The 12,669-nt window shown below is 50.0% G+C and overlaps 1 protein-coding gene across 3 annotated transcripts in view; it reads left to right on the plus strand.

Annotated features, from left to right (window-relative positions):
- DLGAP4 (DLG associated protein 4) overlaps positions 1 to 12,669 on the plus strand; it is a 104,355-nt gene that overhangs the window by 20,446 nt on the left and 71,240 nt on the right. The window contains exons 4-6 of one of the 3 annotated variants that reach the window (XM_026656798.2): positions 323 to 437; positions 6,453 to 6,503; positions 8,152 to 8,389. In XM_026656798.2, coding sequence (XP_026512583.1) covers positions 323 to 437; positions 6,453 to 6,503; positions 8,152 to 8,389 — 404 coding nt within the window. Of the gene's footprint in view, positions 1 to 322; positions 438 to 6,452; positions 6,504 to 8,151; positions 8,399 to 12,669 lie in introns of all 3 variants that reach the window. The other 2 variants (XM_026656797.2, XM_026656799.2) reach the window with 2 other exon arrangements.

Consider the following 12,669-nt stretch of genomic DNA (forward strand, 5'->3'; position numbering starts at 1 on the left):
CTGCCCGAACTCAGCTTAGCCAAGCCTCAGGCAGCTCTCAAAAGCTTGGCAAGGTGCTTCCTTCTTCTCCTGTCCTCCCGGCACTGAATATGGGGCCCTGGAGTCTTGGAGCCTGATTGGCTTCTGGATTTCCTTGCACTGCATAAATGAGCTCAGAGGAGGGTGCCAGAGGGCGACGTCAGCCTGAGCACTTGCCCTTTCCTGCAGCTGGAAGGCTTGGCTGGTTGCACTGAGGGTTATTTGCCAGCCCTCCACGGCTGCCTCGCTCATCGCCTGCTAGGCTGGGGCTTCCTCTCAGTCTCTCTCTCCCTTTGCCCCGCAGGAGCCTGGACCGCCTGGACTCCGTCGAGATCCTCTTACCTCCAAAGTTCCCAAGCTGGGAGGAAGAATACAACCAGCTCACTGACAACATCGATGAGTCCAGCTGCATCAGCCAGGTGAGCGTGAGCAGCATCAGTTCCACCCAGAGCCAGCCGCAGCAGGGCGGGCAGGACGCAGGTAGGGGTGTTCCCAGAGGAAGAGGAAGGGGACTGGTAGGCGGAAGGAGACAGTAGAGTGGGTGGTGGGAAGGGATTTTCCTTTGCGCCACAAAACCAAGCAGGGTGCATGCAGCTGATGGGAAGCTACTCTCTTTCAGCATTGCCAGCGCACCCAAATTCAGGCATGTAACCCCCTGCTAGGCCAGCAAACAGCTCTGCTAATGCACTGGAATCCTGATCTGTAATAGCCCCCCATTCCAGTCCTGGGCCTCCACACAGCTCTGCCAATGCTGCTGAATTCAGACCCAGCTACGCACTGGGATTTCAGTCCTGGGGCCCACCACAGCCCTGCAAATGGACATTAATGATGAAATACCAAACCTGCTGCTGCCCTAGGCCTTGGCGTCTGCAGATCTCTGCCAATTCAACTCAGGGCTTGTCTACACACAGAGTTGCACTGGTTTAGCTAAAGATGTGATGTTGCAGCAATTGAATTAAACCAGTGCTGCTTTGTGTGGGAACACTCTGCAGCACTTTAAACCTGGTTTATATCCATTTAGCTTGCAAATTAACAGGTGCAACCTACGTTGAAGTGAGCCCAGTTTACACAGATGTAAGAGTGTCTGCACACAGTACTGCATGGCTTTAACTCAGGGTACGTCTACACTACCCGCCAGATCGGTGGGTAGTGATCGATCTATCGGGGATCAATTTATCGCGTCTAGTGTAGACGCAATAAAATCGATCCCCGATTGCTCTGCCGTCGACTCTGGAATTCCAGCTCGGCGAGAGGCGGAAGCAGAGTCGACAGGGGAGTGGCAGCCGTCGACTCGCCGCCGTCCTCACGGCCAGGTAAATCGACCTAAGATATGCCGACTTCAGCTAGGCTATTCGCGTAGCTGAAGTTGCGTATCTTAGCTCGACACACCTCCCCCCCCCCCAGTGTAGACCTAGCCTCAGATGATGCTGTGAGAGATGCGAGACCTTGGAAGCGAGGAAACGTCTATTCTAGTGAGATGTGCCAGATGCCATAGCCACTAGGATTAGTAATAAACTTTTGTATCTGGAAATGGTATCTGTATCTTTGGGAGCTAGGTGTTGTATTCTAGCTCTATTGGTGAAGGCTACCAAACATCCTCCAGGAACCAAAATCAGTGGGGGTTAATTACTGCAAATCTTTGGAGCTGTTCCCTCTCCTCGGAAGTATCACTGACCGGGGGAACTGCAGAGACTGGTTCGGACTGGGTTCAAGAGGACCAGGAGACAAAGAAAAAGCTTGTGATGAAAAGGGCCAGCCTGAACTGACTGGGGGTGGGGGGCTCTCTCTGAGCCACAAACTGGCATGAGATTGTAACCAGGAGGGCAACCCCCTGCTGGAAGGGTTTGAAAAACTGGAAACCTCCTAGGGTCTCCCTGTGGAAGATGGGTAACCCCTGGTAAGCACAGCATGCGTGTAGACTGTCTGTTGTTTTATTCTCTGTTTTCTCTGTAATGCTTTTGTCCTAAAATAAATGTACTGTGCTTTGTGAAAGCTGGGAACCATTGTCATTGTCCCTGGGGGAGAGTGAGCGGCAGCCGCTGGACCAAAGTTAGACCTGCTGGGATAAGCACAGTGAATTGCAGGGGCACTGCAAGCCCAAAGTCCCAGTCTGAAGGGAGAGGGACGTGGGTCACCACCCACAGAGAGGGGATGGCTGGAGGCCTGAGGCCTAACGAGGTGTCCTTGAGCACACCATGGAACCCTGGAACTGGTGCGACTTTGTGTGCAGGCCAGGTCTAAACGGGTGGGCTCCCTCACCAGCCCAGGAAAGAGTAAGTGCTCTGCCTAAGGACAGGTCTGCAGTACCAACTTACATTGGCGCAGCTGCACTGATGCAGCTACACCACTGTCGCGCTTAGGGTGAAGATGCTCTAAACGGAGGGGAGAGAGCTCTCCCGTCAGCTCCATAACGTCACCTCCGGAAGAGGTGGTAGCTATTTCAGCGAGAGAAGCTCTCCCACCTACACAGCTCTGTCTACATGGAGAGTTACAGTCGCTAGAACTACGTCGTTCGGGGGGTGGATTTTTCACACCCCTGAGCGATTTAGCTATAGGCAAGTGTGTGGTGTAGACCTGGCCTGTCTGTTTCAGGCCCTCGCCTCAGGGCACAACTCATTATCTCAGCCCTTAGAAAGAGGACACGCCCTTCCCTTAAATCCTTTGCTGGAGATTAGACAGGCAGGTAGCCCTTAGCCTTTTCCAGCCTGTTTTACCCAGTCAGACCAGGCCTCCCTCAGTAACAGCAGACCGTGTCTCTCTACACGCGTGCACACACAGACACACACACATCATGCTGGTCCTGAGCCTGCCCTGCTCACACACTGCCAAGTTTGCCATAGCACGTGCTGGGTGAAGGCAGCCTGGTGTAGTGATTTGAGCCTGGGGCTGGACATCAAGAAATCAGAGTTCTGTTCCCAGCCACTAGTGAGCGCCAGAGAGCAAGACAGGCCAATACTCTAAAGTTTAACACTCCAGTCCAGGTGTTTGGATTTGGGAGTGTAGTTCCTTTACCTCTCAGTTTCTCCATCTGTAAAATGGGGATAGATCTTTGTAAAGCACTTTGAGATCCTCAAGGAAAGATGCTAAATAGAGGCCAAACATTATCCACCAGGGAGTATTTATTACAGTTAATTATTATTCTTTGTAGATCACCAACAACGTGCTGGGTGTTTTGCTATCCAGACACTTAGCTAGGGACCAGCACATTCATTTCATAGGTGAACTAATCTCTGGGGATGTCTACACTGCAGCTCGGGCAGACATCTCTACATTAGCTCTGATTGAGCTTGCGCCTTAAAAAAAGAAGTACAGCCATGGTAGGGTGAGCGGTGGGAGGGGCTAGCCACTCCGAGTATATACATAGTGTCTTGGACAGGTTTGCCCTTGTGGCAGCTAGCCTCTTCTGCCACTTATGCCGCTGCGGCTATTTTTATTGGCCTAGCTCGATCAGAGCTAGCAGGGATATGTCTGTTCAATATCTTCATCAATGATTTGGATAATGGCATAGAGAGTACACTTCTAAAGTGTGCAGACAATACCAAGCTGGGAGGGGTTGCAAGTGCTTTGAAAGAAAATTCAAAATGGTCTGGACAAACTGGAGAAATGGTCTGAAGTAAATAGGATGAAATTCAATAAGGACAAATGCAAAATACTACACTTAGGAGATCAGTTGCACACATACAAAATGGGAAATGACTGCCTAGGAAGGAGTATTGCGGAAAGGGGTCTGGGGGTCATAGTGGATCACAAGCTAAATATGAGTCAACAATGTAACACTGTTGCAAAAAAACCCAAACATCATTCTGGGATGTATTAGCAGGAGTATTGTAAGCAAGACACGAGAATTAATTCTTCTGCTCTACTCCATGCTGATAACTGGAGTACTGTGTCCAGTTCTGGGTGCCACATTTCAGGAAAGATGTGGACAAATTGGAGAAAATCCAGAGAAGAGAAACAAAAATGATTAAAGGTCTAAAAAACATGGCCTATGAGGGAAGATTGAAAAAATTGGGTTTGTTTAGTCTGGAGAAGAGAAGACTGAAGGGAGGACATGATAACCGTTTTCAAGTACATAAAAGGTTGTTACAAGGAGGAGGGAGAACTTCTGGGGATAGAACAAGAAGCAGTGGGCTTTAATTGCAGCAAGGGAGGTTTAGGTTGGACATTAGGAAAATCTTCAGTGTCAGGGTAGTTAAGCACTAGAACAAATTGCCTAGGGAGGCTGTAGAATCTCTGTCATTGGAGGTTTTTAAGAACAGGTTAGACAAACACCCGTCAGAATTGTCTAGCTATTACGTAGTCCTGCCTTGAGTGCAGGGGACTGGACTAGATGACATTCCAATCCTACACTTCTATGGTTCTGAGTTGGAGACTGCACCTTCCAACTCCAGTATAGCCATACCCTGTGTCTGAGCCCAGATCTCTAGTGGGAACAGCTGGGTGTAGGGCAGAGGGAATTCTTAGCTTGTGCTCAACCCCAGACTAAGGTTACTGTCTAAAATCTCAATCCAGCTCCCAATTAAGTAAATGGGAGAGTTTCCCTGGACTTCACTTGGAGTTGATCCAGACACTAAGTATGAATGATCTCTGAGATGTGCTGGAAGATCCCAGTATACAACATTCACTTCCATTTCCATAGCTTTATTGGCATGACAAAGGATACCAATGTTACCAAAGGGAACACGCCTAGTGTCTTGATCAAACTCAGCCCTGGTGTAACTCTGTTGCTTCACTGGACTTCCACCTGCCTAAACAAGGGCTGACTTTGTCCCTCTGAACTTGAGACAGGTTTTGCAGCAGTGATGGGGTTCTGTAGACCATTGACCCACCCCCCCCAAGTCACAGCAAGCACTGATGCTAATGCAGGACTTGTCCCAGCCTGTCCATCTGGTGTGTTTGTCCATGTGTGATTCGGTGGCAGGTTGTGAGGCTGTTTGTGATGTTGCCTGTTGTCCTCCCAAAGTTGGGCACGGTTTTTCTTCCTCGCTTTGGCCATTTCTAAGAGCTCCCCAAAGCATCTTTCATACTTTGTCCAGTGAAGCGGACAATGGTTTCTCTCCATTCCAGTGTCTCTCATGTCATGCTGATTTGCAAGGCTGCCACCTAGCCAACAGAGATGAGCCCAAGTCGCCGAGTTTTATTTAGATTTGGATATATAGCCAAACTTCCCTAAAGTCTGAGGCTCTTCAGATTTTGGTTTCTGGTTCAGCCCTTTATAGCTATGAGTACTAACAGCCAAGTTCTGATTTGAAAGTGATCCAGGCCTGAATCTTTCCAAATTCTGAACATCCACATTTTGCAGCTGACCCCATCTGTTTAACGGGCCAAACCAAAGCCCCAGATCTGACCCCTCTTAACTTTAGGGAGATTCTGAATCCAGATTCTCACAGTGATGCATCTTGGATCCATGTCTTGTAGTAAGGTATCTACTGGAGACAATATTCTGGGTAGGGTCTCAGATCCTGTGGTAATGGGCACAACATACGAATAGACTAGAATAGAGGAACCAGCATTTTGTGTCTTTGCAGCATTCACTCCAGCAGGCAGCGTGTTGTCTTTTTAAGGTGAAGCAAATACTGTTTGTCTTTGACTAGGATCGGTTGTGTCATGGCTCCGTTGTTGAAATATGGGGGGTTAGTGCAGGCAAGGCCATGCAGTGGTAACACTGGTTCAATGGTGGTAGTATGGGCATAGACCAGGCTTAGGCTGTTGTCTAGCCTTGTTCTGAGCAGGATTAGGTGATGACCTGATTAAAATACCCTCTCCCTATCTACACCAGCGCTCCCACTCTTGCTAGCACCAGTGGAACCGAGCTGATGCCAGAGCAAAGGCAGGAGATGGGCTGCGAATGCTCGGGGCAGGCGCAGCTTGGTAAGAATGGAGTGTCTCCTCATCTGATTGCTGATTTGCATCTGGCAGAGCTTTGGGATGAAAGGAGAATATGAAGCGTTGGCTGAGCTGGTGCCAGAAGATGAGCCTTCATGCATGTGTTGCAATCAGCTGTGGGAATGGTCCTGACTCTACTCCTGTGCTCAGAGAGTTCCTGTGGATGCTGGCCTGTTGGTGCAGGTTATCTGCTGGGATTTTGTCCCATTCGTTACAGTCACTGGTAGTTGTTGAGCCTTCAGCATTTGCACCTGTGTATTATGATAGACTAAATGTGTCCAGCAGCTTCTTTGTGGCCTGAAAGAGTCCCGTGGAGCTTTGTCTTGTTGTATTTGTGCAGCCATCTTAGCGGCCAGCAAGGAGGAGGCAGTTTCTGCTATTCTGACACTTCAAGGGATCTCCAGAAAGGTGGCAGCAGAGAGGGTAGCAGCTGCAGTTCTGGGGGGGAACATCTGTTTGTCCCCCACTGTCTGTAGTTCCTGTGGAATGACTGTGTTTAACAAGGCCCCGGGTCTTGTGCTTTAACCTTCTCCAACTCTTTCTTCCAGATATTTGGACAGTCCTCATTTATCCCACAGATATTTACACACGGAGAGCAGGTACCGTCCCTCTGACATTTTCCTGTCGCCCCCTGTGGATGTCTTTTCTGTTGCCTTCTATGGATGTCTCCCCCTGGACCAGTTTAATAAAGGCCGTGTGTCTGAGGGTGCAGCAAGTCATAAGCAACTGTATCAGGGAGTGGCCTGTAGGGAGGGGTAGAGAAATGTTGTGGGGGAGAGACACAATAAATGTCCTACAGAAGCCTCTGGTGTCAGGACAGGGAGTGAATTCTTTGCTACACTGAAGCCACTAATGCATCTTCAGAGAAAGTCTCTTTGTGTTTCTTGGTCACAACCCTTTAGCCAGTCGTTTGACACGATAAAAACTTCGGGATATGGATTGTCTGGTGCTTGCATGATCCCAGTGTCCTGGATTTGGCAGAGCCAAAATGATCAGCATTCAAAACTCCAGCGTGGATCTTCCCAGCCCAGCTTGCTTTGTAGCTAAGATGGGAGCCAAGCAGCATCCATGAGATTGCATGTGTACTTTGGAATGTATGTCTGTGCATGTGTGTGTGAGAGAGGGAATGGGTGTGCCTGAGTGTAGGTGTGAGAACACCCCAGAGCCTCATCTCACATGCAACCTTTCTGATCCAGTACCCACTGAGGTCAGTGGGGCTCCAGTGAGGGTTGATCAGACCCCTGGAGATCAGGGAAGGGGGCACTTTGAATAACTCCCAGGAGACATTGGGAAAAGGGTGAGAAAGAGTAGACAGTTGGGCGTGGAGGTAAATTACAGGGGTGGGGCTAAGAGAGAGAGAACTATTATTCTTGCAGTTAGACCAGAACACCTTGTTGACTATTTATCCGTATTTATTGGTATGTTTATTAATTTCAGTCCAGCTCTTATTTCATCTGAACCCCGCCTTAGTTAAAATCTGACATGATTCTCTGCTTCTAGGGCAAGATAATACCGGCCTGGGATGGGCCCAGGGCATACAGGAAGCAGGGGCAGCTGGGATAGAGCCGGGGTGATGAAATGGGAAGCAGAGAATGTAGCAGCCTTCAGAGAGGTTGCACTGCCTGGTCTCCAGGTCCCCACCTTCTTCCTGACTATTCACAGCTATTCATTTAGCCATTGATGGCCCGACTGGGCTGAGTTCTTCACTACAGGGGTACTCAGGGGTGCAGGATCAAACTGATCACTGGATGTGGGACTCCCCCCCCCCCCCCCCCCCGGGCACATTGGTAGGGACCTCGGCAGGTTTTTGAGCACTGATCAAGGAATTTAATTGTAACCCACCCCTTTCATGCCCCTGCTGAGCCACTCAGGGTGCTGTACAATAATTTGTAATGCGTGGAACTTCCCTGGGACCTTCCACTGAGGATCTCAAATCACTTTGCAGAGGCCAGTGAGTTAAGTCTCACAACACCCCAGCAAGATCGGCAAATAGGTGACTTGTGTCAGGCCAAAAATCCCAGTGAATGGAAGATTTTGGCTTAGAACCTGTCCCCCCGCTGGCACTGACCACTCCCCCATGCTGCCTTGCTACAGATAAAATTAAATCCATGTATAAATACCACACCTTGATAAAAACTGCCCTGATAGAGCTATGCACTCGGCAAGACAGGGTTGTTACAGGTAGTAGAGGGGAGGGAGCGGGTTCTGAATAGGAGGGCAGCTGACCCTGCCTCTCTTCCCCTGCAGACAAGGGAGGCAGAGCTGAGCGACCAGTATGAGACAGTGTGTGAATCAGCCTACAGTGAAGCCGAATCAGCTGCTGTGGAGGTGCTAGACCTGCCTCTGCCCAGCTACTTCCGCTCCCGGAGCCACAGCTACCTCCGAGCCATCCAGGCAGGCTGCTCCCAGGAAGAAGACACGGCCTCCATCCGATCCATCTCGCCGCCTCCCGCCAGCAGCATCAGCGGCAGCAGGACGCTCCCCAGCAACAGCAGTAAGTGCCACGGGGTGTGCATGGTGGAGGGGTCTGGGGTGGCAGGGAAGCCTTGGCACTGGGACTTGGGATTGGGGAAGCAGGCTCTGAATGAGACGGGAGCTGCAGGGCCAAGAACAGCTATTGTCTGAAATCAGAGACCCTGGCGGCTGATACTCTACTGGAACGTTGCCTCTTTGGGCAGCACAAAGTTAGCTATTTGGGGCTGCATTAAAATGGATACGGAGCTTTCGGGCCTGGGGTCAGTTACTTTAATGCTGCTGGGTGTGCTAGGTACAGCCCAGATGTTCTTGTTTGGTGCAGCTGAGCTGTCTACATCAACAGGTGTCCAGACAGCGATGTGGCCTTACCCACCTAACAGAGCCTTTGCCGTGACAGCCAGACTTGCTGAGTTTGCCTCATGCTCTGTACACCAGCTGGGAATTGAACTGGGGCCATAGGAAGCAGCTGTTCCATGTGAGGCTCTGGCTGAGCCAGCAGCAGCTGTACTAAGCCAGGGACCGCAGGGAAATTGCCTGCCATTGACAGAGGTTGTGGAGCCCATTGATACAGGAGCTGAAGTTAGAGATGTTCCAAGCGCTGCTGATAACTGGGGACGCTTGTACCTGAGCTTCATGGATGACCCCCATTTTGCATACCATCGGACTCTGAAACCAGAGAGAGGGGTCCATTCCCTAATATGTCTTGGTATATGGATCAGGTTGGGATACACTAGCCAGCCAGTTAAATCCTTCATCATCCTTATCTTCCTCCTCCTCCTCTCTCCCGTGTGCCTGACTGTCATTCATGGAGCCAGCTTGGTGCAGCAGACAGAGGGTGAAGCCTTGCTGAGAGCATTCACCTTGAGACCTAAGAGTGTGAGAGTGATTTTGCCCTGGGCGTCTGTTTTCCCAAGGGGATGAGATCTCAGCTGGTCTCATGGCTACAAGGAACTGGCATTTAAACAAGATGCAGAAGCATGTGGATAATGGAGGGGGTGGAGGTTAGAAGGTTTGACCCCCCATTTCCTGGGTGATAAAGGAACAGAGGTGGCATTTGTTACTAGCATGGTAACCCCTGTGGGGTCTCCCCATAGGAGCTCTGTGTGAGTCACACCTGGGGCTCTGTTAAAGTGTTTCCTGTGAATATGGTGCTAGTGAAAGGTGAAAGAGTGACAGCCCTGCAGACAGGCCCTGTATTCATCCATCAACAGATCGGGCAGCAGCAATGAAAGCGTCCCTCATGTTACTCCACCAATGGGCCCCAGCTATGATCCCGAGGGACCACCTTTAGTGATGGGGGGGGAGCTCAGCTTCCATGGTCCATTCAAGCCTGGGCATTCCTGACAAGGGGGCCCATTGGCACTAATTGGAGATGAGGATGGCTTTTGTGGTGTGGACACTTACCCACGAGGCCCTGGCCTGAGATTCATTGACCTTCTTTTACAAAGGCCATTAGAGAGCCCTGCAAAACTCATTGGTTCCACTTCACAGGGAGATCGTGGGAACAGCAGGTTTTGAATCACCTGCCTTTGCACCCTCTGAGCCTCACTCTGAATTTCAAGCCAAACAAGCCCTGGAACCTCCGAGTGCAGCCTTGAATTCCTATGCAGAGACATGAACCAGTCCACGTTTGCTGGGCTCAGGGCCTTGAAGTTGGCAGGCCTGGGCAGGGTTTGCAACACAATGCAAACTAATGTAACTGGCAGATTCTCTGTAATATGAAGTCTTTAAATCATTATTTGAGGATTTCAGTGACTCAGACAGAAGTCAGGGATCTATTGCGGGAGTGGGTGGGTGAGGTTCTGTGGCCTGCGATGTGCTGAAGGTCAGACTAGAACTAGATGATCATATTGGTCCCTTCTGGCCTTAAATTCTATGAGTCTAGTAGACTAAATGCAGGGAAACTTCCCAGTTTGTTGTGAACATTTTGCATATCTCAGGCTGTGGGGAGCTGGCAGAGTGAAGAGGCAGAGAAGCAGGTGAAAGATTAGAGGAAGAGAGATGGGAGTGGCTGGTGATAGCTTAGGCCCAGATCAATGGAAGTTAGGGCCTTATGTACCTTTGAGGCTTGTTAGTCCTCTTTCAAAGTCACTTTAACCACCAGACAGCAGGGAATTTATCTACTGGCTGAACAGGCACCAGTTCCTTCATGTCTGTGGTGTACTTTGCCTATAGACATCCTACATACTCAGTATAATTTTATATATTATCCACTAGTGATGGGCTGGAACCAAAGCCCCAGATGCAAACATCCCTGAATTTGGGGTCAGATGGGAGCCAGATCTAACTCCAAACTTCAAGGCAACAATGAAGCAACCCAAACTTCAGACTCCCAATGCCCTGTGAATTTGGCTCCTCATCGTCACTTAGCAAATAATACGTTCAGATCCAGATTCCTCTGCTCATCTTTACTGCTCTTGGATGCAGCATTATTGGTTCCAGACAGACCCGTCTCTATAATTATGAGTATATTTGGTGTAAATCAGGAGTAGCTCCATTACTCTGGCGTACGTGAGAGACCTGACATACTTCTGATCTGGGATATGATTAGCAAAAGGCAATTCTCAGGTATTCCAGGAAGATTGTAATAATAATGGTTCTGTTGGCGGGCAGTCCACAGGAGGTGACTCTGATGCTCAGACTGTGCTGCACTTAGATGGCAATTTTCCTCCCAAAGGGCTTGGTATATTTTACATACAGGAATGGTCTCACTTATCACTGAAAGGCAGCCACCTCTGAGGTGAGACCCAGCAGCTGTTAACACTGCATAGCAACTCTTTGGGACAATTTAGGACAGGAAGTGAAGAATACTGAAACCAATAATGTAGGGCAAGAAGTGAGGAACATTCTAGGCAGTTGAAAACACAGTGGGAATTTAGGTAGGTGGAATGCTATGAGCCAAGTTGGAATTGGGCCAGATCAGCAGGAAGAGCAGTCTTGCAAAAAGTGTAATGGCATGTTTAATGATTACAAGTGCTCTTCAATTCTGGGGTGATGGGCGTCCTACCAAGGTGGGGTGGAAGTGACCAGGGCATCAGTTTTACATCTCGTCCAAAAGGCAGCCTGCCTGTCAGTCAGTCCCGCCAGCACCGCGCTGGGGAAGGATGATTCATTCAGTACTGACTCTGTGGGAAGGATGCTTATTGCATGACAGACCACCAGCTGCTAGGTATAGCTAGGAGGTCTCCCATTCCGATTGTAACTGATCTTGACGCTTTTAGCGAGCACTCCTCAAGACGGCGTGGCCACAGAGATAGGCTGTAGCCACACCTGTGTGTGTACCAATGTCAAGTTTTAGTTTGCAAGGGGGTTGAGGGTGGTAGGGGTTAGTTTGGTACCTTTATCTCAACTTCCTTCGGAACACCCAAAAGTGTGTGTATATCTTTAAATCCCTTGACGCGATGGCATCTCAGTTGTGCCTCTCAGCTGTTCCTGGGTAACTGGAGAGCACAGTCGGTTTGGGTCTGAATGGTTCCTTTGCCCCCCCCCCCCCCCCCCCCCCCTCCCCCCCCCCCTTCTCCATTGCCTTGCAAAGTTCACGGTGTGTCATGATGTTTGGGATGGCAGACAGCGGCATGGTCTGCAGACAGAAGCTCCGGATTTTGTGGCTTTTCAGTTTCTAGATTTGGCTTGTCGCTTTGGCAGTGGGAAATAGCAACATCCACTGCTCGGCCTTGCAGAAAGGAGAGAGTGGGCTGTGCTGGGATGCTAGTTCCGGTCCTCCCGAGTGGTGGCCACAGCACATGCTGTGGGCATGCAAGGAAGAGTTTTGAGAACCCAGGATAGGGGATGAAATTCCTAGATGCTAACAGCACCTGACCATGTACAGCAGGATCAGGAGTCTGAAATAACCAGAGGGCCTAGCACTGGCACTTGGGACGTGGTAATCCCCGAGGCCTGCAGTCATGCCAGCCAGGGTCCTGTAGCATGCAGGAGCACCAGAAGATTGCAGTATTGCCAGGAACCTACAGCAGTGCTGGGACCAGGCAGGAGCATACAGTAATTCCAGCCCTGGGATCCTGCAGTAACAGAACAGCCAGCAATGCCAGACCCCTCCATTAACATATACCAAACTATGGTAACACAGAGAGCCAGCAACAATCCCTTCTGCTAATGAGGAACTTGAAGGGCAGCCTAATAACATTGGTGATGGGAGAGGCTGGCTGCTGCCAGGCCCACTAGCCCAGGGAGACACGTGCACAGACCCTTTCCTGCTTCTCTTCTTCTTCGCTTGTCTATCGCTCCACAGCTGCATGCAGCACTTCCCCTAGTAAGTAATGACACAGTCCC

The sequence above is a fragment of the Terrapene carolina genome, unplaced genomic scaffold (genome assembly GCF_002925995.2).
Source record: "Terrapene carolina triunguis isolate 2854851 unplaced genomic scaffold, T_m_triunguis-2.0 Scaffold233, whole genome shotgun sequence".
Lineage (NCBI taxonomy): Eukaryota > Metazoa > Chordata > Testudines > Emydidae > Terrapene > Terrapene triunguis.